This window comes from Mytilus trossulus, chromosome 4, assembly GCF_036588685.1.
Source record: "Mytilus trossulus isolate FHL-02 chromosome 4, PNRI_Mtr1.1.1.hap1, whole genome shotgun sequence".
Taxonomy (NCBI): Eukaryota; Metazoa; Mollusca; class Bivalvia; order Mytilida; family Mytilidae; genus Mytilus; species Mytilus trossulus.
The window spans coordinates 35,844,643-35,871,973 of NC_086376.1; the positions used below are offsets into that span (position 1 = coordinate 35,844,643).

At 33.0% G+C, this 27,331-nt stretch overlaps 1 protein-coding gene across 3 annotated transcripts; it reads left to right on the forward strand.

Annotated features, from left to right (window-relative positions):
• The first annotated feature begins 3,755 nt into the window (after positions 1-3,755).
• On the forward strand, positions 3,756-27,331 carry LOC134715204 (cAMP-dependent protein kinase type II regulatory subunit-like). 3 transcript variants are annotated; one of them, XM_063577234.1, is made up of 3 exons: positions 3,756-4,046; positions 16,759-16,896; positions 25,568-27,331. In XM_063577234.1, the coding sequence occupies exon 3, from the start codon at positions 25,938-25,940 to the stop codon at positions 27,054-27,056; it is 1,119 nt and encodes a 372-aa protein (XP_063433304.1). In that variant the 5' UTR covers positions 3,756-4,046; positions 16,759-16,896; positions 25,568-25,937; the 3' UTR covers positions 27,057-27,331. The 3 variants fall into 3 exon arrangements, with proteins under 3 accessions (XP_063433304.1, XP_063433306.1, XP_063433307.1); XM_063577236.1 differs by lacking the exon at positions 3,756-4,046 and adding an exon at positions 9,603-9,664; XM_063577237.1 differs by lacking the exons at positions 3,756-4,046; positions 16,759-16,896 and adding an exon at positions 17,249-17,334.

Below are 27,331 nucleotides of genomic sequence, written 5' to 3' on the forward strand. Positions count from 1 at the left end.
AGTTATGCTAGAGTTGATAACCTGTTATTGTTCATTGTTGATCGTACATTTGATTTCAACAGACGTAGTACACTGATAGATCCACATGGTAGCACTCGCGATATGTTGTAAACCAGTGTACGTGTTCGCCATCCAGCGACCTCCCGATTGGAATTCGTCAAAATTTAATACAAGATCAGTTTCGTATGTCTCAGACCATGTTGAGATTTGTTCGTTTGTTATATTTCCTACAACACGAGGAAGCAGATACGACACAAAGAAGGGATTTTCTGATAATACCACCGACACTCCACTCTCCAGTTGTATTATCATATGGTCTATAAACGCAAAATATAATGAGACTTTCCAATACTTTTTTTGGCGTGATTGCAGGATGATTGGCTCTGGTAGTCCGTCGAACACCTTTCCGTGGCATGATTTCAACGATATCGAAGGGTTATACTAAATCTAATACCGATTGGTACATCTCATTTTGAACAGATAAACCGTACTCTGTAAAATGTGCTCCGAAACTACATGTCTTAGACTGAGTATAATTAATTCAAATCTTGTAAAAGATGCAAGTTACTGTCCAACTTTGTCATTATAAAATTGAGAATGGAAATGGGGATTGTGTCAAAGAGACAACAACCCGACCAAAATAAAGGTCACCAACAGGTCTTTAACGTAGCGAGAAATTCCCGCACCCGGAGGCGTCCTTCAGCTGGCCCCTAAACAAATATATACTAGTTCATTGATAATGAACGCCATACTAATTTCCAAATTGTACACAAGAAACTAAAATTTAAATAATACAAGACTAACAAAGGCCAGAGGCTCCTGACTTGGGACAGGCGCAAAAATGCGGCGGGGTTAAACATGTTTGTGAGATCTCAACCCTCCCCCTATACCTCTAACCAGTGTAGAAAAGTAAAAGCATAACAATACGCACATTAAAATTCAGTTCAAGAGAAGTCAGAGTCTGATGTCAGAAGATGTAACCAAAGAAAATAAACAAAATGACAATAATACATAAATAACAACAGACTACTAGCAGTTAACTGACATGCCAGCTCCAGACTTCAATTAAACTGACTGAAAGATTATGATTTCATCATATGAACATCAGGCACAATCCTTCCCGTACGGGGTTTAGTATCATACCATCATAACATATATGAGAAGAACATAACCCGTGTCATGCCAACAACTGTTTTTAGAATAAATGTGTTTAGTTCCGACGCAAAGACCTTATCAGTGACTCAATATTAACGCCAAAATATGCAATCTTTAATGACTTGACAACAGTATCGTAATTATATCCCTTCTTATATCCCTTCTATCTCCAGTGAAAAATCTATTTAGAAACCAAATGCCGTTATTTAATGACATTTCATCAATTATAAAAGTGACAAGATATGTGTTTCCTTTAAATATTTTTAATTTGTAAATTTTTATTTTGCAATAATTTTTTTTACATGCCGAATCGATGTGCACGCAACTACGGGTTAGCGTTTAGGAAGCTACGCGCCTGATGTACGTCCAGGAAGTGAAACTTGAATCTGTATTTACCATTTTCGTAGAAAAAACACTGTTTATTGGGGAAAATGTAAACCATCCTTCATTTTAGAAAGAATGAGAGGAATATATGACAAATTACATGTTATGAGAGAGAGAATACAACTATCGATTGAATTGAAATGTGGTTTTTTTCCCTGAAAGTAAAAACATAAAAGGAAAAGAGATTTTTTTATAAAAGAAAGATAGATACGTTAAATATGAATTGTGAATATCAAATTATTAAAACGAATCAATAAGTATTAATAATTGAAATGGAATAACAGAATTTTCAATACATAGCTATTAGATAATTACATTCTATCCATTCAGAAATTATTTTACATAACTATATGATTGAAAGATTGAATTTGTACTTCTTGTTCTATTAGGAAATCAGTTTATCTACTGGGTATTATTATTCAATTATTCTATCGAATTAAATATATTTTTTATTCCTTAATAACAGTTTAAAAATTATGTTTTTCCCGAAACGTAAAATAAATGTTTTTTCTTTACAATAATGCCTAAACATGAATAAAAGACGTGGTTTGAAATGCGCGTCTAGCGCAAATACAAAATGTCAATCCTGGTATCTATGATGAGTAATTTGTTTCCCTCGGTTTTAGTTTGCTATCCGGATTTGTTTTCTCTCAATCGACTTATGGCTTTTAGTCACTGGTTTACTAATGTTGCCTCTAATTTTAGTTTAGATACGTGTCAGTATTTGTACCCTTGCCAACTAACACCCGAACCGAGAAATACGTGTATTTACAAACATTTTGTATTATCCCTGTTAGTATTAAATTTGTTAAATCTACATATTTCATTGAAACTATATTGAATTTTTAAAGTCTAGAATGGGGTCTATGAATTATGAAGTTTATATCTGTCATACCAGTGGGCGGTTTAGTTAGCTATAAAATCAGCTATCATCCAACATTTTTCTTGGAAAATACTTGTATCATTTCAGGAATAGGACAGTTGTTTTTCTTTTTTTCTAGTGAACGATTTATTTTGACTTCGTCAGTTTATATGGCTTTAACCTTTTTAATTGTAAAATACTCATGGAAAACAATTTTTTCTTTGCTTTTTTTATTTTTTAATTTGCCACTTAGACTAGTTATATTGCCAACTGCCAAGTAATAGTTTTTGTTTTTTATAAGTTCCATTATTATTCTTCCATTATTTAAAATGATCAAGCAGTTCGATACAATGTTCAGATTTATGAAATACAAATATCAGTGTAAACATTGTAATTCGATTTTCCGAAACTATTTAAATAGACGCCCATTTATACGGCGGAAATATCAATGTTTGAAAATGATATTGACAAATTATTCCCTTGTGAGTACTTGTTAAAAAGCTTTATTTTATGTTTCATTGCATTATGGTTCAATTTCCAGTTGTATTTTTAATGCATTTCAATAGATGTATGTTAACAGACTTTAACAACATGGAGACACTTGCTAAAACAACAAGTTGGTAACCATTCTTTAGCATACAGCTGCATCTCTAGATTTATTTCTTACCACGGGTAAAACAAATACCCTTGTTAACAACCTAACAGACTATTATTTTCTCTTGAAAATGCAAACATCAAGCGATGAATTCTCTCTAATATGTAATACAATGTGTTTCTTGTATTATCCAGTTTCATTAGGGACGGACACATGAACCTACCATTTGGAGAAGCCAAAAGCATAAAAAAATCATTATAAAGCTTTAACACTAAAAAGACATGTTCATCTAAACCTCCAAAAATCGTCATGGTTATTAGTTATCAAAGGTACATGTACCAGGATTATAATTTACTACGCTAGACGCGCGTTTCGTCTACATATAAGACTCATCAGTGACGCTCATGTCAAAAAATTAAATTTTGTCTGAAGCAGACACAGCAATTGTTCAATTGATCAGAAACTTAACAAAACCTCATCATTGCAGCTTAACCAGAAAGTAAGGTTGTACGATCGTATATAAAGGAATTAACACTCGCGATAAGTGTATAATTGATAATTTAACAGCATTCGAGGAACGCATCATCATCTTTTTAAATTTGTCAAGGACACTCGGTCGTGATTTCATATATAGATTTTCAGTTGTATCAAAAGGATTTTGTCATATAAATGTCAGGGATAAAGTCTGAAAACTAGTTGGTGTCTAATTTAACCTTTGGCCTTTAATCCCTCGTAATTCGTCTTTATAGCGGTATCTACGTCATCTTTGAACAACTTCACTCCATAAACATAGAAAATCATTTGTAAACATACTGAAACAAATATCAGCCGGCTAAAATTTTACATCAATTGTATATTAATCAGCTGTCAGAATAAATTTCATCCATCGAGGAAACCCATTGATTTATAATTACAGAGCAGCCTGGATTATTCTGATATTCTACATTGTAATATTAACATGAAGACAGATAGTGGTTATAACATTTGTCATTAGATTGGGGATGAGGTAACCTGTTTAAATAATCATTCATTGGGATTTTTTCTTGGCAGGTAAGAGAGATTTTTTGTATTATATCATACTGATAGTTGGCATCAATATGCAGTTTATTACAAATTGCACTCACGTGCTTTCACGCACTTACACTGTTCCTTTGTGAATTTACAGTTTATTTTACATGAAGATTAAGGAAGTGTAATATTTATAATTTGGTGGTTTTATAAATATATACACTTCTGTTAAAAATGTTTTGTTCGCTTTAGAATTGAAAAAAAAACAATCATTTTTTTTTAAATAGAATGTTTAGTCAATATAATTGATGGAAACATTAAATAGATTTCAAGCTTAATTAGAAAAGACATCTAAAGCGCAATATTTACCCGCCTAGAATAAAATGACATTTTAATTTGTAATTAATATGCAATCGAATACATCAAACGAAAACACTGAAGATATTCAAAACACCCCGCACTAGTCTATTCTGGCCCCATACATAATGTAATTCAATTGCATATTCAGCTTCCATATATTCATAGTATGTCTGTTCTGTTTCATTATCAGTACATGTATATACTAGTCCAAAACTGTAAGTATAAGTGGGTATTTTATTTCTGTAATCAACTTCTGCAGTTTTGAACCCAGATCCCAGCAGTTTTACATGAAGGATTCACATAAGGTGAAGTTGTGCACTTGCTGTTTTAGAAATTATTTTTTTTAATTTTTGCAGACTTTCTGTTTCAGCAAAATTTAAGAAAGATTGTGTAATCAACTCCTTCTACAATTTCGCTTTTCAATGAAACTTCACAGTAAGATTGCTCATTTATTGAATTGTTCACTTGCTATTATAGATTTACTTGAGGAATATTTTCAAATATTTAAATGTTGAGTATAGAGTATTCTTCATTGTTCTTCACAACCCGACCATTGGATTTTTTAAAATCTATTTTATAATGCTGATGTGTCTTCAGACGTATGACCATTCTGTTGAATATGGTTTCTGTCCGTTTGACTGTATTTTAAGTTTTGTTCATGATTGAATCATATTTTCTTTTTCATCTCACTACTCTTCTGAGTATGTTGTTCTTTTCACTGTGTTGACACCTTTCTCTACCTTGATCGCACATGTAGAGTTTAGTGCTATCAAGCAGCTGCTTTCACTACATCAACACTACGATTCTGTAAGATTAATTGAAAAGAACTAAGCGATAATTTACCATTTTCAGGTTTGGCATAAACCATATCTTTGAATAGCTGATTTTGTTTTTATATCAATTTGTACATTTCGGAATGTTTTAAAGGTATTTATAGATTTTATACACTGTCAATTAAATATATTCCTCTATCTCCCTAAGTCTTTTATTTGTATTATACGTTTTCCATTTCAATTGTTAAATATATATATGGGGACGGCTGCAGTGCAGGCGATTTGGTGTCACGATATCACAGTAGCATGGGTTCGAATCCCGGCGAGGGAAGAACCATAAATTTGCGAAAGCAAATTTACAGATCTAACATTGTTGGGTTGATGTTTAGACGAGTTATATATATATATATATATACGAGTTGTATATACATTATGTACACAGCCATGTATCACCATCATTGATGGCGATCCGATGGACACATCTGTTGTAGGGTTGTCACTGACTCAGACGTACTTATGAATATAATTATTTTCTGTGACTGTATCTTACATTAATTTGTAGGATCCTTTACTATAGATAATTTAGCTGATCTGTAACAATAACATCTTCATGCCTTATATATCATGTACTGTAGTACGCCGCTAGATTAAAACTGACGAGGAAAGGTAACATATGCCCACCGAAAGCTCTTTTTTTGAGAGCCCAGGTGGTCGTGTGGTCTAGCGGGACGGCTGCAGTGCAGGCGATTTGGTGTCACGATATCACAGTAGCATGGGTTCGAATCCCGGCGAGGGAAGAACCAAAAATTTGCGAAAGCAAATTTACAGATCTAACATTGTTGGGTTGATGTTTAGACGAGTTATATATATATATATATATACGAGTTGTATATACATTATGTACACAGCCATGTATCACCATCATTGATGGCGATCCGATGGACACATCTGTTGTAGGGTTGTCACTGACTCAGACGTACTTATGAATATAATTATTTTCTGTGACTGTATCTTACATTAATTTGTAGGATCCTTTACTATAGATAATTTAGCTGATCTGTAACAATAACATCTTCATGCCTTATATATCATGTACTGTAGTACGCCGCTAGATTAAAACTGACGAGGAAAGGTAACATATGCCCACCGAAAGCTCTTTTTTTGAGAGCCCAGGTGGTCGTGTGGTCTAGCGGGACGGCTGCAGTGCAGGCGATTTGGTGTCACGATATCACAGTAGCATGGGTTCGAATCCCGGCGAGGGAAGAACCAAAAATTTGCGAAAGCAAATTTACAGATCTAACATTGTTGGGTTGATGTTTAGACGAGTTATATATATATATATATATATACAAAAAAAGAACAATGGTAATTCGCAGACTCAAACTAATGCTTTGTACTTCTTGTAATATTCCACAATCTGACCCTGTCCTTAGTTGCGTTGGGAGTAAAATTAAATACAAGAGACTTTTAAAGGAATCTCCTTTTCTCTCCTTTAGAACAATAGTATGATGAATATCATGTGGGTCTTGGAACCGCTTCACCCCGAATTACAATACTTAAATTAGTTTTAGTTTGTAGAAAAAGAAAATGGCAAAATACTTTCATTATCTGTCTGATAGCAATTTTCATTGGATGGACCTGGCTCTTGTTCATGTGAAGAATTTATGACCTAAATGCACTAACAGGTAGTGTGTGAAACTCTTCAAACATTTTCATTATCTTTTACTGTCTTCTTTCCATTCGTCTTTTCTTTTTTTCCCAAATGATCTATCGGTCAAGGTCTTATTACAACCAGTTTCTAACAGACTGGAAGAAGGTTAAGCGATCTTTTTCGCTAGCAGTTTCAAGTGCCTCATTTTCACCGAGAACCTCTTTGTTCATGAACTATTGCTCATATTGGTCGTCGTGATTCCCTGCTTTGTCTTTTTGTTTAATCGGTGTTGCCGTCTTCAACCGGTCAAGTTCTTCGCTTCTAACATTTCTAAATAAAGCAGCGGTATTTTCTTCACTCGCTATTTCTTTGTTATTGTTATTTCTTTAGTAAGTCTGTAAAGTTCTATATTTTTTAAAGTCTTTTAAGGAGGCGGCCTTTTCCTCGTCATTCTTTTTTTTTTTTTTATGTCTCCAGTTTTATCTTATATATGTTCTTCTAGTTCTGTTGATCGGACAATATATATGCTGCAGGTAACATACAATACAGACAGTCTAAACCCTCGCAGGTAACGTTAAAAATTCGTCTTATCTTCATCCATAGTTGTGAATGACACAAAAATACACTTCAACATATTGTCAAGTGCCTGTTCGAAGTCAGGAGCCTCTAAATCATTATAGATGTTTTTTTCTATGATGCATATAATGTCTTTGTGCTAAATAATGCAGTTGTTGTCGATCTTTTTCATTGTTTGTATTTAGTATAAATTCAATATTAAATATTTACTGTTCAACAATATTTAATTGTTTGGAAAGTGTTAATGCGTCACTTGTCATATGATTCCAAATTCCTGTCCATATAATGGCAAAGTAACTGACGGGAACCTAAAGAACATCGGTACATTAAAATACAGTATGGCGATGCGTCATGTTTGATATAGGGTTTGCTATCACACATCTGTTCTACTCGAAAGTAATATCGAAATAATTAAATTACGTGGGTTTTTGATAGTTGAGTGTTATCATAACTTTATAATTGGTTCTTCCATTGATTAAGATAATATGGAAAAGATTGAATACACATAGCTATAGCTTAAAGCTTCTCGTCGTGTTAATGTACCTCTCCCTGTTCTATAGTGTCAATGGTTGTCTAAGGTATCATCATATAGAATGTGAATCAATTATCATTGCAAAGTGAGAACAAAGAAATACTTCCAATCTATATTGATTTTTAATTGTCACTTTGGGAGTTATTAATAGTAGCAGTCTGTCCACTTTACGGATCGATATCAGGCAAATCTTCCTTGTATGAAAGCATGTTCACGAATTATCCTGTCTGAAAGCAAGATTTCCTTGACAGACTTATATCTTGTCTTCTCGGTATCTTACTCAAATTAATAAAACATATATGCAAACACGCATCAGAGTGAACATACAATGTTTGTCACATAACATCGATGAACCAATATATTATGTATCGTGACGGTATCAAGAAAAATTACGTTTGAATACACAAAGTGGTGTGTTATGTGTCTGTTACAAGTCAGGAGTCTGTCGCTGGTTGATGTAGATCGTATTAGTTTTTTCTTAAATTGCAGAGTATAAATTGGGTCGTAAGTTTTCTAACTTGGAATTGTTTCACATTTGTCCTGTCGCAGCCGTCTATGGCTGACTATATGACTTTGAAAATATGGGAGTTCCCCATCTTTTAATTCATTACAGTAACTTTGGCAGACAGTTGTCACGTGGGCATGAACCACATCTTAATTCTTTTCTTTTTTTACTGTTACTAATCGTCAAAATAAATTCTAGTTTTAACAATTGATTTTACATATGACAAGGAGCAAATGGGTTTATTTTCCGTGCATTTTGATATCGACCAATTGTTTTGACAATATGATTTAGCCAATTTAAATTTCTTTTGTAACTGGTTGTCAATGAAACATTGTAAGAAAATATTTAGTACCACATTAAACGGTTTTTATTTCTTCTTTCTTTGTGAAATAAATGCAGTGGGACTGTCATTTATCTTGGAAAAGAAAATAAATGCATTGCGTTCGATATATATAATTGAATAATACATACTTATTTGTTGTTCCTAGCCATAAAATGAGGGGAGGCATACATATGTACACTATAATTTTCAAAGGATAAAATTGTGTGTCCGTGCAAATACTAGATACCTTTTTATCGTATAAACTGTCACTGCCAGTTGAAATTAAAAAGCTGAAATATACGACGGTGTATCTGTGCGTTAGTTTTCTTACATCGTAAAATACACCAATGATAATTAATAGTATAAATAACCTGTATTGTCCCTTTCGGACAGTCAAAACACTTACTATCGACGCGCTATTTTGGATATTATACTAGTTGTTTTAAAACGTAGTTTGCGTGTATTCTAGAATAAGCACGTTCAATCATAAGCCCACTATACTCTTGTACGTATCATGTGTAATACTTTCTGTACAAAGTAGATTGTTTTTCTCGAAATAATAAAATTGGTTTCATGTTAATAAGCAATATTTATCTTGATCTTTATTGAAACACGGATTGTTTCATATTAAGCCAGTTATCAGGAACCTCATTCTATCTTTTCAATAAGTGTTGAACATTCCATTGCTTAAGAGATGGATTACAATACAGATATCACTTAGGTATTTTATTGAGATCTTCGTCGTCTCGTGGAATGTTTTAAATTACACTCTCTGTACAAACATCTTAATATAAATGACTGCAATAAATGAATAATGTAAATATATCTAATATGATAAATATGATAAATGTAACTTGACCCGACTTTTGTTTATAACTTGTAAGTTGACGTTAAGTGTAAAGACTTGCCACACTTCATATACAGGCAGCGCACGGAACAAGGTTTGTTCGACTCTATTGACTTTTGTAATCAACATTTTTGTTAAACATGTTAAGTCCAATTTTAAACTATAAACTTATAACCAATAAATTAGGCATTGTCTATGTTGCAACGTCCATTTTAGTATCCTATTTTTAAGATTAAATAATTTTGGTCGCATTCCCTCATCAATAAATATAATAAATGTATATATGGTTTCACTATAACCATTGTCAAACATTGGTTACTAATCAGTTTGGATCGTGAGTTGTGGACAAGGTTTTCATGATAATTTTAGGTCTGAAAAAGTGTAAAATTTTTTGAGATAAACTCGTCGTAGATACCAAGACTAAATTTTGAATATACGCTAGACGCGCGTTTCATCTACAAAAGACTCATCAGTGACGCTCGAATCCAAAAAGTTATAAAAAAAAGCCATATAAAGTACTAAGTTGAAGAGCATTGAGGACAAAATTCCTTAAAGTTTTGCCAAATACAGCTATTTATGCCTGAGGTAGAAAACGTACCTGTCCTCATTATGCTGACTAAGATCTTATCAAGTCATTTCTTTTAAGGTGGTATGGGAGTCTAAAATAAAAATGATAGAATTTGTTCATACTTTGCCAAAACATAGTATCTATTGATATATGTTGAAAAATATAATAAAAATGATAGGTCACCGCGCATTTTCTCAAGCTACAGGACGTGACAAAATGACACATTTTGTATGGATTATACAGGAAAAAACACCATTTTGTGATTATAAACTTAACAAAATGATAGAACTGTTAAATACTTAATGAAAAGATAGCTTTCAGACAATGCTTTGAGAATATCAAAAGAAAAGATAGGGTCACCGTACGTTTTTCCGGCTAAAATACAAAATAGGAAAATTCCATGTAGAACCCTTCAGAAAATGTACCGTTTTAGAGTTAACTCCCCTTAAAATGCCAATTTTGAAAAAAAATAAAAACAACCAAAAATAATCAACACTTGCAAAAATATTAATTTTTATAAGTTATATTCTTATAAATTGGTTCTTTTAAATGAAAAATCACATTAAATATTTGCATTCCTGCATAAGATTTTGCCAACTTAATAGAAAATATGGACCTTTGGTTCTCTGTTTTTTACAATCCAAGATGGAGGAAGACACCTATACCACCTTAAATGCAGTAATGATTTAGAAATGGATATCTGTTCAAGAACTAGAAAGAGGCTATTTTCATATCGAGGACATAGTTGAAACTCGAGTCTATATATCGGAATATTGAAGCTGGTCTCTTGATGAGTCTCTTGATGGTTTTGGGTTTTTTTAAATGCTTAATCTAACCAAATAATAAGAATAAATGTTTCAATATATCATCAAACCATATTCTTGGTTCACATATTAGTATGACTTGATGGTAACTAACTGTAACTTCCGTTTAAAACATCCACCTCACACACAGATAGCATATTTTCTGCATGTGATGATGTGTTTAAGTCATATTTCAAATGTGCATATCATATATTATACATAATACATGTATACAATTATATATACTTGAATCAAATGCCAGACAGCTTATAATTGATTGCTATATAAACCTTTGCTCTTGAATGTTACACAAGAAACTAGCAAGAAACACGTGTTGCGCGCACGGAAATCGTATCGCTTGGTTTTTTATACATAAAATATACATTGAAACAAATAGGCAATTCATTATAGTGTGCATTATACTCATGCATCTTCTAACTAAGTGTTCAAGGTACAGTAATTGGATGATGTAAATATTTTTTTTTGTATGCCATTTGTATGCACGTGTTTCAATTCACTATACAAAACATTCGTTGTTTCTCGCATACATCATTTCTTAAACAAGGAACCTCACCTGTTAAACAATATGAGTATTCCTCGTTGCTAATGTCACTTCTATCAGAAATTTACAAGTTAAAGGTCTTAGAATACTCGTTAAAATTAATTTAAAATATGAGATGTGGATATCAATAACTATGCACTTTAATACTATGTGTCACGGCCTATTTGTTTATCCGGAGGATACATTGATTTATAATTATTCATTGGATAGGTCCCGACTTGAAACAGATGTGCGTTCGATGAATGGTATTGAGAAGGCATCGGTTAAATATTTAGAAGATTGATCCCGGGATTCTTAATAGCGCATCATCTGTTGTAGAATTTTTTTTATAGATTACAACGTTAACTGAGATCATTACATAGGCTTAAGTATTCAGGCTTTAATCTTCCCATGCAAGTAATAATCTTGAAAGGTATGTTTACTGTTGTGCTTTATTATATTCACTTTCAAATTTTGTTTTTTTCTTTACTGGGATGATTTTCAATTAGACAAAAATACTATTTCTGTTCAATATTTATGACCATTTGGTAATTGTAATATCAATATTTTGTAAAATGCAATCAGTTTACAATTTGACGCTTGTTGGTGTGAAATATTTAAGCACAGAAAAAGTCTGTCATTATTGAATTGGCAAGGCATTTTTATTAGTTGTGTAATAATATCCGGATTTTAACACTTGGGAGATGTGTTGTTACTATCACAGCGTTATTGGTCGTATTTCAAATATAATAGTATTCAGTGGTGCACGATATGTGATTCTGTTATTAACTGCAGTATAACGAATTTAAAATTGAGAATGGGAATGGGGCATGTGTCAAGGAGACAACAACCCGACCAAAGAGCAGATAAAAGCTGGAGGCCATTAATTGGTCTTCAATACAGCGAGAAACTCCCGCACCCGGAGGCGTGTCTTGTGGACAGTTGTCGCATTGGCAATCATACCACATCTTCTTTTTATATATAACAAAGGTAAGAGGCTCCTGACTTGGAACAGGCGCAAGAGAGATATTGTCGTACTGACAAATGCCATATATAAATTTCAGAATGGAAATTGGGAATGTATCAAAGAGACAACTATCCGACCAAAGAGCAGACAACAGCAGAAGGTCACCGATCGGTCTTCAGCACAGCGAGAAAATTCCGTACATGAAGGCGTGATCAGCTGGCCAATAAACAAAAATCTGTACTAGTTCCATAATGGACGTCATACTAAACTCCGAAAAGTGTATATGAATTAAAATTAAAAATCATACAAGACTAAAAAAGGCCAGAGGCTCAAGACTTGAGACATACGCAAGAATATGATGTGGTTAAACCTTATCTCAACCCTTCCCCATACCTCTAGCCAATGTAGAAAAAACTCAGTTTAAACGAAGTCCGAGTCAAATGTCAGAAATGGTTACAAAAGAAACTAAACATTGAAAATGAAAATAATATATACATAACAAACTACTAATAGCAGTACTGACATGCCAGCACCAGATCTCAATTAAACTGATTGAAAGATTATAGATATAGGAAGATGTGGTGTGAATGCCAATGAGACAACTCTCCATCCAAATAACAATTTAAAAAAGTAAATCATTATAGGTCAATGTACGGCCTTCAACACGGAGCCTTGGCTCACACCGAACAACAAGCTATAAAGGGCCCCAAAATTACTAGTGCAAAACCATTCAAACGGGGAAAAACAACGGTCTAATCTATATTAAAAAAGAAACGAGAAACACGTATAAATTACATAAACAAACAACAACTACTGTACATCAGATTCCTGACTTTGGATAGGTCTTGGTCATATGAATAGAAGTGAATATTAGTTTGTCACCATTGTGTGAATTTATAAAAAATAGTTGATAGTTGCAATACTATATCCAGAAAAAACAAAGCAAGCCGCCGGGTTTGTTCGATTTCGGTTTGAAATATTGCGAATTCAAATTTTAGTATAAAACAGTTGAAAAGAAAATGTATCTTATATTCATGAATTTATTGTCGTTTTTTATCGTTGTTATCATTTTTCATAATCATGATTCATATCTATATTAAGCCATCGGCAAGTTCGACAGTACCTCCGAGTAAACCATCCTGTGAATAATTTATTTACTCCGTGTCAATTAATTAAAGAATTGGCCTTTTTAATTTAAATGTCACTTCAATAAATGAAAGACAGTTAATTTTGTTCAAAAGGGCATCTGTTTATAAATTTATTATCATCCAAAATGTGATCGACAAACACGATTTTAGACAGAGAATGCCAGTAAAGCATTGTCTTCAACTGAACATTATAAAATCCTACTAGTAGAATTTGAACTCCTAAAAAACAAAATTTGAAGGTGAACATATATAAATAAGTATACTATTAAACATCATTAAATATGCACATATCAACAGAGAGCTCCTACATGATACCTTGTACTTCTGGTCAATTTGCATGTATTTTATTACTGGTTCCATGCATTTGAAATTTGTAGAATAAACAATTAGAAAGAATGTCATTTCTGAATTTCTTTTGGATTTTGAAACAAAATATGAAGATTTTTTTTATAGCAAAATCGTTGATTTCGGAATAATCTTGATCTACCTCTTTGAATGTTGTTACGATATAATACCTAGGGTCGTTAATGTTGTAGAAAGGCTTTTTGTGTTTAAAGATTCCCTGAAACGAATGCTTAATCTAAACAGCTAGAAGATAAAACCAATCTATCTTCATCTACCTAAAGTAAACAAACGTTTGTATGATTTGCAGAAACTCTATAAAATTAACTATCTCAAATTTTACACTTGTATAAATCATGCCAGAAATCTAGAAAGATTTCAGAATGATTAATATGGCGGTATAAACAAAAGAAATGTTACTTGCTCCTAAAGATGTGCGAACTTCAGTTTTTATCTGAACAGTAAAAAATGCTTGTAGTTGCCATTTTTGTGACAATACGTAGTATTACTAACTGTTTATTAACGATTTTAAAAACAATTGTTCTAGAGCAATAACAGAAAGTATTGGAGTCACCAAACTATTAAAATAGTTTTACTCTGATCTTCAGATGTTCATTTCTTAGTGTAGTTCTTACACAAACCCTCAGAACGTAGAAATCTCATTTTATAGGTTTTATGGTAGATATATTATTGAACATGGGTTTTAATTATATACCCTCTTCACTCGTATCAAAAGTGGACATGGAATACACTACAAGACTCGCACTACGAGAAAGAAGATCCTTCAAATCTCTGTAAATTTTGGATGTCGTTTCGAAGTATTTCTGAAAGGGTTTACCGCATTACTTTGGTTATACGTTTTTCGAGCAGGTCACGTTTTCAATGTGTTTACAATTTAATATTATTTTCTATACTTAGTTTTTATAGTAAAAATCATTAACTTTGCATTATAATAATACATGCATCGTATCGAATGCATATTTTAGATGTCATTTATGGAAATAAGTCTACGCATCACAAGGTATGTATGGTCGAAACATGCACCATTAAACTGTAAAACTGTTTAGTTTAAAAGAAATTAGAAAAAACAACCTACCACAAGCTGTCACCGAGACTATACAAAAATGATCAAAGGTACCAGTGCGCTAAGGTCACGTTTCGTCTTCCAAAAATCCACATCAGTTGCACTCAGTTCAAAACAGTATAAATAAACTTACAATAAAGTCTTATTACACATTTTAAATATCTTTTCTTTTTAAAGGAAAAAGCTGTGTTTAAATAAAAACAAGTCTATACCTGATATGACTGCCAATACGTACATTATAACATTTTGAAATTTGTTTTCAAACAGGATGTTAAACTATTACTTTGCGCGAATGAATTTGTTACATTTTTATTTGATTTCACAACTGCGTGATTATTTTTTTTATTGCGGTCGGTCCCTCATTGTTATCATACTGAATATCAATTTGAAAGTTTTTACATATCATATATGATATAGTAATTGATGCTTAGTTTGTTCAAGTTGATTTGTTTGGCACAGATATCACGTATTACACGTAATCACTATGTCCACCATTTAGTAAAATATATGCAATATTAAACACATAATATCTAAAATGCACCGTAGTTACTTGTAATTCCGCCCATTCCATATAATATTTGGTAAATACAAGTTAAATATTACAGATTTTGGAATTAAAATCTCGTTTTAGTTGACAGTTATTTCCCTTCATTACTTATATTTATGTATATAGCTAGGCATGTTGATTCGGATACGTTATCTAGACTTCAAAAACGATAACTCCGGATATGCAATGAAGATAAAGGTTGCTTTACCATATAATTGGTCCAAATTGTTCTAATTTTCTAAAAAACGACCATTAAGATGATGGATATATTTGCCTTAAGTGGAATCAATGTCTGAAATGGACGATTTACAACCATACATGTGGGAGTCATAATTCTATGATCCGTATTCCAGTATTGTGATAGAAATTGAACATACATGCCTACAATGAAATATTAAAATCTGTATACAACATGTTCTCTCTTCAATAATATTCAATTATTTTGTATGCAAGTTTATCACGGAGTTATTCATATCAACCTTGGTTGTTTATTAAGGGGTTTTCGCAAAAAAATCTGTATATAGTCGAACCTCTATCATGTCTATATAAATATCACCTTTTAGTATCGAGGCTTATAAAAGTGGTGACCTTTGGATCGAGGTCCAAAATGTAAAGATATACAACAGCCTTGTAAAAAAGAGAGTGACCTGCCAAGACAGGTATCCGCTAAAAGAGATGACCTTTAAAGCAGGGTTCACTGTACTTACTACAGTATATCGTCTGCAAAGGATTACTACATCCAATATTTCACATACATATAATTTTAATGAGCAGAAAACCATGCTATTGTATCGAATATAGAAGCTTCAATTTTATTTTATTATTGCGATACTGCTTTCTATATTTGATTTAATTGTCAACCGTCTGCGCTTTTGTTAGATTACAAATACGCGTACAGAATTGTCCTTGTAACATGGAGATAGAAGAAAAAAAGAAAGAATAGGAGAGATACAATAGGTATCTCAAAGACAAATTATATATGATCCCTACAGACCTACAAACAAAAAACATTTCTGAAATAAAGAATGTATAATATTGAAAAATGTAAATAATTTTACTATTTTCAGCCATATGAAATTGACAACTTAATCATACCTGAAAAAAAAAGACAAAACAATTGATGAACATTTTTATTCATATGTCATTCTCATCATATCGATTATTTATAAAGATCCTCTTTGATTGCAGATTTGTCGGCTGATGGATACGTCTTGGGAATATAACATAGTTATATGATCATTTCTTATGTTCATTGTTTGTAAGGAATATTGGAGAGCTTGGCTACAAACGGAAATTATTTATTCTATCTAATAACCTGTGAAAATGGTAAGTTATACTTCGTGTAATATTTAATGTATAAGCTTAATTGTTAAAACTGGTTGGACTAAACTATAATAAGAACATAAAGCTAACATTTTTACATTATTATTAAAATACGTATATATAGGTAATAGAAGGTCGAAACCCACTTGTCGAAACCATTAATTTCCTATAAATTCAAGTGTACTTTGTAGTTTTTTGAAATTCTGATCGAATGCTTAATCTATTCACTGCAGTATATCACACATATTTAACTTGCAAATTATGACGAAAATAAAAATTAACACTATTTTCATCGATGACGAAAACTAAGAAATTTCAATAAAAACAAGTTAAAAAATGCCAGTTTGTAAAATGACATTTGTTATGGTGTGAAAATACAAAACAAAGTCATTTGGTCCCCTGAAAGCATTTTAGCATGTAACATGTCTGCCAGAGAATAATGTAAGTTTTGATTTTTTTCTCTTTAAATCGGGTTTATTGCATAGCAACTATATACTTGTACAGTACGTCCAGGGAGTACGTTATGAAAAGTTATGGTCTCTAATAGAGCTTCAAATTATCGACGTCATCAGACAGTTTGATTTCCTGCTTGAATGTTTTTTCGCATTTTTGGGGCCCTTTATAGCTTGCTGTTCGATGTGAGCCAATCCTTCGCGTTGAATGACATACACTCAATGGAATGCAATGGCACTTCAGGTATTCTTTTCACTCGTATCTAAATATTTAATGTGGAAAATAAACATATAGTTAATTAATATTATTTTAACTCTTGTGACTGTTATTGTTGCATCTAAAGTCCCCCCTTTTTATAAAAATAATAAAATACGGACAGTAATTTTCATTCCGATTGTTATCATAGTTCTCCTGGAATATATCAACATAAGAAATCCTAATCAGAGAAATATCTACTTCATTATTTACTTTTAACATGGATTTAGATATTTTCTCATGTTTTCAGAGCTTTTGAAAACATTGATAGTAGTATTAGTCACCCGTCACGGCTAATATATCAGCTTTGTTTCGCTGGTGAATTAAAAATGAAAATTGATTTCGAAATCTCATTATAAACAATATAAATCAATATTTCTTTTAGTTCCACCTTTGTAATGTTTAAACTAATAAATTTTCTGATAATATTGAAGCTTTGTAATACAATTAAGAATTGATAGCTGAAACTGTTTGTTTCTAGTATACAGGGTTGAATTATATTCCTGATATAAAAAAAAAAGATAATAGAACACCACTAGTAAGTACCTTTAGAATGAAGGGGGATTTTATAATATGTAACAGTTGGTGGATATGTAATTGTACTGCATTGTGGTATGATTGCCAATGAGACAACTTTCCAAAAGAGACTATTAAAATGACACACACATTTTATTAAAACAACTATAAGTCATCGTTTGGTCTTTAACAATGAGCAAAACCAGTAAATATTTCAACGTAGGGATAAATGTATGTAAATCGTTTCACCTGAAGATTTAAAGTGGACGGAATAAAATTTTGTCGGCTTATTTTCCAGTCGAATACCATTTTTAAAAATATGTACAATAAAAGTTGTACACTTGATATGATAAATCTACCCGTAAATACTTGTGTAAATAGATCACATGACATTCATGTTGACTCTCTTCAGTGTATTTTTTTTAAATAGCACGATATATATTCATTCAGCAACTAAACTGAAGAATTTAATGTTTATTTTGATGAGCTTTGTTTTACTGAATAGTTTTAATCTGTAAAGTTCATTATTGAACACAATTTTCATTCTGTGTTTGTTTAGACGCTAACATATTTACATATCGTTTCCACTCTGTTCCTGTAATGGGTTTTACTAGCAGGAATTTTGTTAAATATGTGTCTCTTTATTCGCATGCAGAGATATCATCAATTTTATATATTGAGAAGAAATGTCTATTATTAATTGGCTAGATACAAGATGTGGTTATACGTCATACACGTTATAGTTGATATGTACTTAAGGTAGATCAAAGGTATAAGTTTTCCGATGTCGAATTTTTCTATTCTTTGCTAAACTGAAGATTTTCTATGCTATTTTCAAAAATATAATAAAAAGGATGGGTCACCATGCTATTTTTGAAGTTATGAGTCGATGAAAAATTGTGCATAAAAAGAAATCTATGAGATAGAATTTTGACAAAATATGTTTTATAATGTTTTAAGAAAATAAGAAAATAAAAAGAAAAAAGAGTGTCAAAGAACGTGTTTTATTGCTACAAGTAATTTCCTTATCAGACCAGTATAATTTTTTTTTTTACTAAAAAAGTTATCTCCCCTTAACATGGCTCAGTTGAAAAAATGATTCTTAAACACACACATTTGGTATTTGTTTTAATATTATGGATGATGCAAAAAATCAGCAAGTTTTCTTCATAAAAATAAACAGTCTGACTTATAAAACTGCACATCAAAATTTGCAGATTTGGGCAGATAACTAGACTGATTGTGTACTGCGATAGCACAATCCAAGATGGCGGTATACCATACATCTACCTTAAGGTTTTCGCTCCTCAGTTTCAAAGTAACAAGCCTTTTAAAAGAATATACATGTAATACATTCATAGCATACAAATAACAGAACTTAAAAGGTTAACAAAACTGACATTTCTGTGTGTGTTGTTTTCGAGATTTAAGCAAAAAAACAATTTGGCGGGAAATGGTTATCTGTAGACTTTTCATATATCTATAATGGCTTTCTAAAAAAAAATAATAGATTTTCAAATAGTGATTTTGAAACTATATGATGAAAAGTATGGAAAGAAGAGAAGAGGTTAGCGGACAAATTTTTAAAGGCACTTAATGCATTCGAATATCTAACAAAATTTCTTAATCAAAAGGAGAAATATCCTTAAGCTGTTTTTCTTTTCTTTTCTGTCAATGATTTTGATTTGATTTGTATTTGTATGCATTTTTTTCCATCGAAACATATGTGTGTCCATTTATGCTTTGTTTATTTACTCCAATGTAAGGGTATTGTTAATGGGTCGATGCACTGCACATAATTTGCTTCGTTGCATTTATATGTACATTCACTTCGTCTGTTGTGTCTATTTGAAACATTTATCTTGTCAAACCATTGAACCATTGATTCGTTGTGATGTCCGCTTGTCCGACTTGTGACTATGCTATACTCAAACGGACTTGTGACTATGCTATACTCAAACGGACTTGTGACTATGCTATACTCAAACGGACTTGTGTCTTATTAAGAATTATTGTAAAATTTCTATGCCATTGCAATATAAATTATCTGTTTTATTGAAACCAGAGTGACATTTATATGTCCCTTATCCTTAAGTAAGTTTATACCTATCATATTTTATAATAATCGGTCAACATTTCAAGTACCGGTCGAAGATTAGCAAAGTAAATCAAATAAACTTGAGGACTTACTACCACCTTGATTTAAAATATCAAAACACTCTAAACAATATAGGGAAATATTGGAATCCTAGGAAATTATGGATCTTGAAGGAAAACCCTGTTTGGGTACATTTAGCTTTGATAAATATTTATCTTTCTATTCTAAAGAATATCAGGTCAATTTTTGTTTATCAATATGTATTTTCTCAGACGTTATCTTGATACATGTAGTTCAATTTCAATTTTCAGACTTTGCTTTTAATTTTTTTAATTTGTTTGAAAGTTAAACATACTATTCATCCTGTTAATCCAAAGCTTACAGAAGGAGCATGTTTTGATGCACGTACAATAAACTGCATTGTATATGTTGGGGCTTTAGTTTTGATGCACGTACAATAAGATGCTTTGTATATGAAGGGGCTTTAGTTTGTCCTACAGTTTTGATGCACGTACAATAAGCTGCTTTGTATATGTTGGGGCTTTAGTTTGTCCTACATTTATCTTAGAACTATTTCTATTTTCAAAATAACTAAATTAATAACGAAGTCAGGTTATTTGAAAATGAACTACTCCAAAGTCTGACATTTTTTTCATTCAGCGACGTCAATTCCTGCAACCCTTATGAAATGCTTCCTTTTCTATTCATTCGGCGACGTCAATTCCTGCATCCCTTATGAAATGCTTCTTTTCTTTTCATTCGGCGACGTCTATCCCTGCATCCCTTACGAAATACTTCTTTTCTTTTCATTCGGCGATGTATATCCCTGCAGCCCCTGCAAAATGCTTCTTTTCTTTTCATTCGGCGACGTCTATCCCTGCATCCCTTATGAAATGCTTCTTTTCTTTTCATTCGGCGACGTCTATTCCTGCATCCCTTACGAAATGCTTCTTTTCTTTTCATTCGGCGACGTTAATTCCTGCAATCCTTATGAAATGCTTCTTTTCTTTTCATTCGGCGACACCAATTCCTGCAATCCTTATGAAATGCTTCTTTTCTATTCATTCGGCGACGTCAATTCCTTCAACCCTTATGAAATGCTTCTTTTCTTTTCATTCGGCGACGTCTATCCCTGCATCCCTGACGAAATGCTTCTTTTCTTTTCATTCGGCGACGTATATCCCTGCAGCCCCTGCAAAATGCTTCTTTTCTTTTCATTCGGCGACGTCTATCCCTGCATCCCTTACGAAATGCTTCTTTTCTTTTCATTCGGCAACGTATATCCCTGCATCCCTTACGAAATGCTTCTTTTCTTTTCATTCGGCGACGTCTATCCCTGCATCCCTTATGAAATGCTTCTTTTCTTTTCATTCGGCGACGTCTATTCCTGCATCCCTTACGAAATGCTTCTTTTCTTTTCATTCGGCGACGTATATCCCTGCAGCCCCTGCAAAATGCTTCTTTTCTTTTCATTCGGCGACGTCTATCCCTGCATCCCTTATGAAATGCTTCTTTTCTTTTCATTCGGCGACGTCTATTCCTGCATCCATTACGAAATGCTTCTTTTCTTTTCATTCGGCGACGTATATCCCTGCAGCCCCTGCAAAATGCTTCTTTTCTTTTCATTCGGCGACGTCTATCCCTGCATCCCTTATGAAATGCTTCTTTTCTTTTCATTCGGCGACGTCTATTCCTGCATCCCTTACGAAATGCTTCCTTTCTTTTCATTCGGCGACGTATATCCCTGCAGCCCCTGCAAAATGCTTCTTTTCTATTCATTCTGCGACGTCAATTCCTTCAACCCTTATGAAATGCTTCTTTTCTTTTCATTCGGCGACACCAATTCCTGCAATCCTTATGAAATGCTTCTTTTCTATTCATTCGGCGACGTCAATTCCTTCAACCCTTATGAAATGCTTCTTTTCTTTTCATTCGGCGACGTCTATCCCTGCATCCTTTACGAAATGCTTCTTTTCTTTTCATTCGGCGACGTATATCCCTGCATCCCTTATGAAATGCTTCTTTTCTTTTCATTCGGCGACGTATATCCCTCCATCCCTTACGAAATGCTTCTTTTCTTTTCATTCGGCGACGTATATCCCTGCATCCCTTATGAAATGCTTCTTTTCTTTTCATTCGGCGACGTCTATTCCTGCATCCCTTACGAAATGCTTCTTTTCTTTTCATTCGGCGACGTTAATTCCTGCAATCCTTATGAAATGCTTCTTGTCTTTTCATTCGGCGACACCAATTCATGCAATCCTTATGAAATGCTTCTTTTCTATTCATTCGGCGACGTCAATTCCTTCAACCCTTATGAAATGCTTCTTTTCTTTTCATTCGGCGACGTCTATCCCTGCATCCCTTACGAAATGCTTCTTTTCTTTTCATTCGGCGACGTATATCTCTGCATCCCTTATGAAATGCTTCTTTTCTTTTCATTCGTTGACGTCTATTCCTGCATCCCTTACGAAATGCTTCTTTTCTTTTCATTCGGCGACGTTAATTCCTGCAATCCTTATGAAATGCTTCTTTTCTTTTCATTCGGCGACACCAATTCCTGCAATCCTTATGAAATGCTTCTTTTCTATTCATTCGGCGACGTCAATTCCTTCAACCCTTATGAAATGCTTCTTTTCTTTTCATTCGGCGACGTCTATCCCTGCATCCCTGACGAAATGCTTCTTTTCTTTTCATTCGGCGACGTATATCCCTGCAGCCCCTGCAAAATGCTTCTTTTCTTTTCATCCGGCGACGTCTATCCCTGCATCCCTTACGAAATGCTTCTTTTCTTTTCATTCGGCGACGTATATCCCTGCAGCCCCTGCAAAATGCTTCTTTTCTTTTCATTCGGCGACATTTATTCCTGCAGCCCTTACGAAATGCCTCTTTTCTTTTCATTCGCCGACGTTAATTCATGCAGCCCCTGCAAAATGCTTCTTTTCCTTTCATTCGGCGACATTTATTCCTGCAGCCCTTACGAAATGGTTCTTTGGTTTTCATTCGGCGACGTTAATTCCTGCAGCCCGTATGAAATGTTTCTTTTCCTGTTAGTAATTACTGTGGAAAGTATATTGAGGAAATTTCAAATTGAGGATATTTTCTAAATGAAGCAAGATACATATTATCACGTTATTAGATGATTAGCTGGATTGTCATGCTCGTCTAAGATCCAAAATCAATAGAAGCTTTAAAAGTATTAGAGAATGTTTATGTCTTGATGAACATAAAAGGGATAATTAAATGTTGTTCTAAACACTGCAATATATTGAAATTATGTAAAATATATTACTCAGTGTTGATAGGTCATGCTTGATACCATTTGTTGCAATTTACTGTTGGCATGTTAAGGATTTGTTCATCCGTGAACTCTCTTTGAAACTTGGATGATGACATTGTAAAGCCTTTAATAAATTGCGTGTTTATTTAGAGCCAACTGTTTGCACCTTGCATGAACATCTTTCTCTTTTTGCGCTTAAATTAATAACATTGGAAAGGCTTTGATTTATTATATGACAGTATTCTGTGAGGTATTCATATGGTACAGTTTCTCCAAAGTACTGTGAATACCCTTTTCCTGTTTCTTTTTAATCCTAAGATCAAAGACTACCATCATGTATGATCATACAATTTGACCTCATATTTATTTTGGTCTGTCGCTCGTGTTTCACCTTCAAAACGTGTATTGCATCGAGCATACCTGAAAGAACCAAGTTTTGAATGTGTTACAAAATGAAATCACAAGTGCACAAAAATGAAATAACGCCGCTCTCATTCCCATACTAGTTTACATGTAAATTTAACTACGATTGTAGAGATACATTTTCGTGGGAAAAAATCTACTGGTTCCCGGTTATATATATTTGGACCATGTGTTATTTTACATAAATGGCGGTTTAATTGAAAGTACAAGTTTTAATTCCCTACAGGTTAACAAATATTTTTTTCTGAAAAATCATTCTGATCATTGACCGAACTGTCTCAACTCCAGAGAGGAACATAACATTATATGTTCACGTTTGTCAGCTTTTTAAAAAAAATACTGTTCATCCTGATTTGGAAACATGACAAAACAAATCGTTTGATTCTTATTGGAACAAATAAACACATATGTTAGATATTCGCACGTCTCATTTTGTTAATATAATATTATGACTTGATAAAGATAAATACGCCGAATTCTAGGATAAGAAATAAACTTCGGTACACGCAAAGCGTTATGTATTGGTACCAACAGCAAAGCAGACACGATATGGTAACAATAACATGGAATTTCCTTGAAAATTAGTTATATACATTCTTCTACGTTCATGGCCGTGCGTCCGAGTTCTACAGAGAGTTTGATAGTGTACATTCATCATTCCAAAAGTCTTCTATTAATATTTTCAAGTTCAACTTTATGTCGTTACATATAGCAACTGCAATTCCTAAAATAATAATTACTGTCCAAGCTCATACAAGTCACGGAGACTATATAAAAAGACCTGCACAACTAGAAAGACATACATAGCAACATTCAATAACATAAAGGCGTTGGTAGTGCAATATATATACAAAGGGAAATTATTCTTCGCACATGTTTTGTGAAGTTGTACCATTTAAAAATAAATCATTGTAAAATTTTACATGTTGAACATCGTCATGCATAAATAGTGACAAATCTGTTTCACTCTTGAGTATAAATCGCTGTAAACATAAACATCATCTGGCGAAATTGATGTTCCTATGACATTATATCTTTTTTTTTCATCGATTATTTTATACGAGATTGTCTTGCACACATAATTTGTTTCCAGGAATCGTTTAGGTTTATTGTTGGCTGAGCAAATTTGTATATAGTAAGGAGGCGGCTAATTCAATGTTTTATGTTTTGGGTTTTAGGTTAATGTAGTTTGTCACCGCGATGGTCATTAAATTGTAAGTCGTCTCATGTTTAAAACTCTGCTACTACTTTATGGTGCTTTCTAGGAAATTATACTCAAAATTTACACGTAAAAAGAAAATTCACAAAAATACTGAACTCCGAGGAAAATTCAAAAAAGGGAAGTCCCTAATCAAATGGAAAAATCAAAAGCTCAAACAAATCAAACGAATGGATAACAACTGTCATTTTCCTGACTAGGTAGGTACAGACATTTTCTTATGTAAAAAAAAAATAAGAATCTTGATATTCTTTCAATTCCACGATTCGTCTCAGTTGTTGAATCAGCTGAATTTCTCCGTCTATAATTCTTGGTATTCTATCGATCAATTATGATGGTTCATTTAGAATTTATTTACATTTAAACATGGATATCTTCTGTCGTATAGAATAAATCTATAACAATTTCATGCATTATTTTTCTCTTCCAGACAATAGTATGGTAACAGCTCATTTGTCCAGGAAATCATCGAGAGCAATAGAATTAAGATGACAACAAAGAAATGTTCTACAACACAAGCTTCATCTTAAGACAATAAAAAATTAGTTATGCATTGATTTTTCTCTCGGAGAGACATCACGCTTTGATAACATTTGTGAATATTTGTCGATGAAAGTACATCCTTGTGAAGATTTTCAAATATTAATAGGGAGATGCTCTTAAATAACCAAGTTAGTGTAATTTGAATTCATGATAAACATACTTTTATGGTTTGAAAGCAATCGAAGTTATTTAAGTGTTATCGTCTGATATTTTCGTGGGATTTATATTTTTGTGTAAACATTTTAAATTAACACACAATGAGTCTCGAGATACCTGATGGACTAGGGGATCTCTTACGAGATTTCACAGTAGCAGTGCTACGAGATAGACCGGGAGATTTATATGACTTTGCTGTGGATTATTTCACCAAAATACGAGAGAAAAGGAAGCCTAAAACAATTCCTATGTATGTCATCGTCGACGAAGAAGATGTAGGGGAACCGGATAAAGAAATTTTCAAACCCAAATTACAAAAAAATAATCGCTATGCTAGAAGACAATCAGTTTCCGCCGAAAAATACAATCCCGAAGAAGACGACGATGATGAAAAAGTAATACATCCAAAGACCGATGAACAACGAGCACGTTTATCAGATGCTATATGTGGAATATTACTCTTTCGATGCCTAGAGCCAGAACAGATGCAGGATGTCTTGGACGCCATGTTCGAAAAAGAAGTACATCCGGGAGAATACGTTATCAAACAAGGTGATGACGGCGATAACTTTTATGTTATCGATTCAGGTATTTATGATGTCCTCGTTACAACTGGTGGCAACGAAAAGAAAATTCACCGTTTTGATAATAGTGGTAGTTTTGGAGAATTAGCTTTACTTTATAATATGCCTCGGTCAGCATCCATTGTAGCTGTATCTGATGGCACGTTATGGGCAATGGATCGGAACTCTTTCCGGAGAATCGTCTTAAGAAGCGCTTTTAAGAAGAGAAAAATGTATGAAGAATTATTAGAAAACGTAACTATTTTAAAGTCCTTAGAGCCGTACGAAAGAATGAATCTAGCAGATGCATTAGTTACCAGAACATACAATGATGAAGTTATCATTCAGCAAGGTGAAGAAGCTGATGGAATGTTCTTTATTGAATCGGGAATGATTCGGGTTTCGATACAAAAGCCCGACGGAGAGGAAGAAGAGGTAGGGAGACACTCAACGGGTAAATATTTCGGTGAGCTTGCTTTAATAGAAAATAAGCCAAGGTCTGCTAGTGTTAATGCTATAGGAAAAGTAAAGGTAGCGTTTCTCGAGCGAGGATCATTTGAGAGGTTACTAGGACCTTGTGTAGATATAATGAAAAGAAACTCAGAAGTGTATAAACAGTATATTAATCCAAATGAATCAGGAAACGATTCTCAATGATATTATAAATGTATGATAGATGCCTTTGTTACGTATGTTGAGGCCCTTCACAATAGAATGTATTAGGTTAATGTTATATTTATAAGTTTAAGTCATGGATTCTATGGCGCAAACATGTTAATCGCTCTTTTTATTGAGAGAGAGAGAGAGAGAGCTTATATGTATGAATAGGAATACTAAATGTCTTAAGTAATATCCTAATACTTCGGTGAGATGGCACATAGTATATTGTGTGCACATTTAATTGTGTCTATACATCGTAGATAAGAATGTTA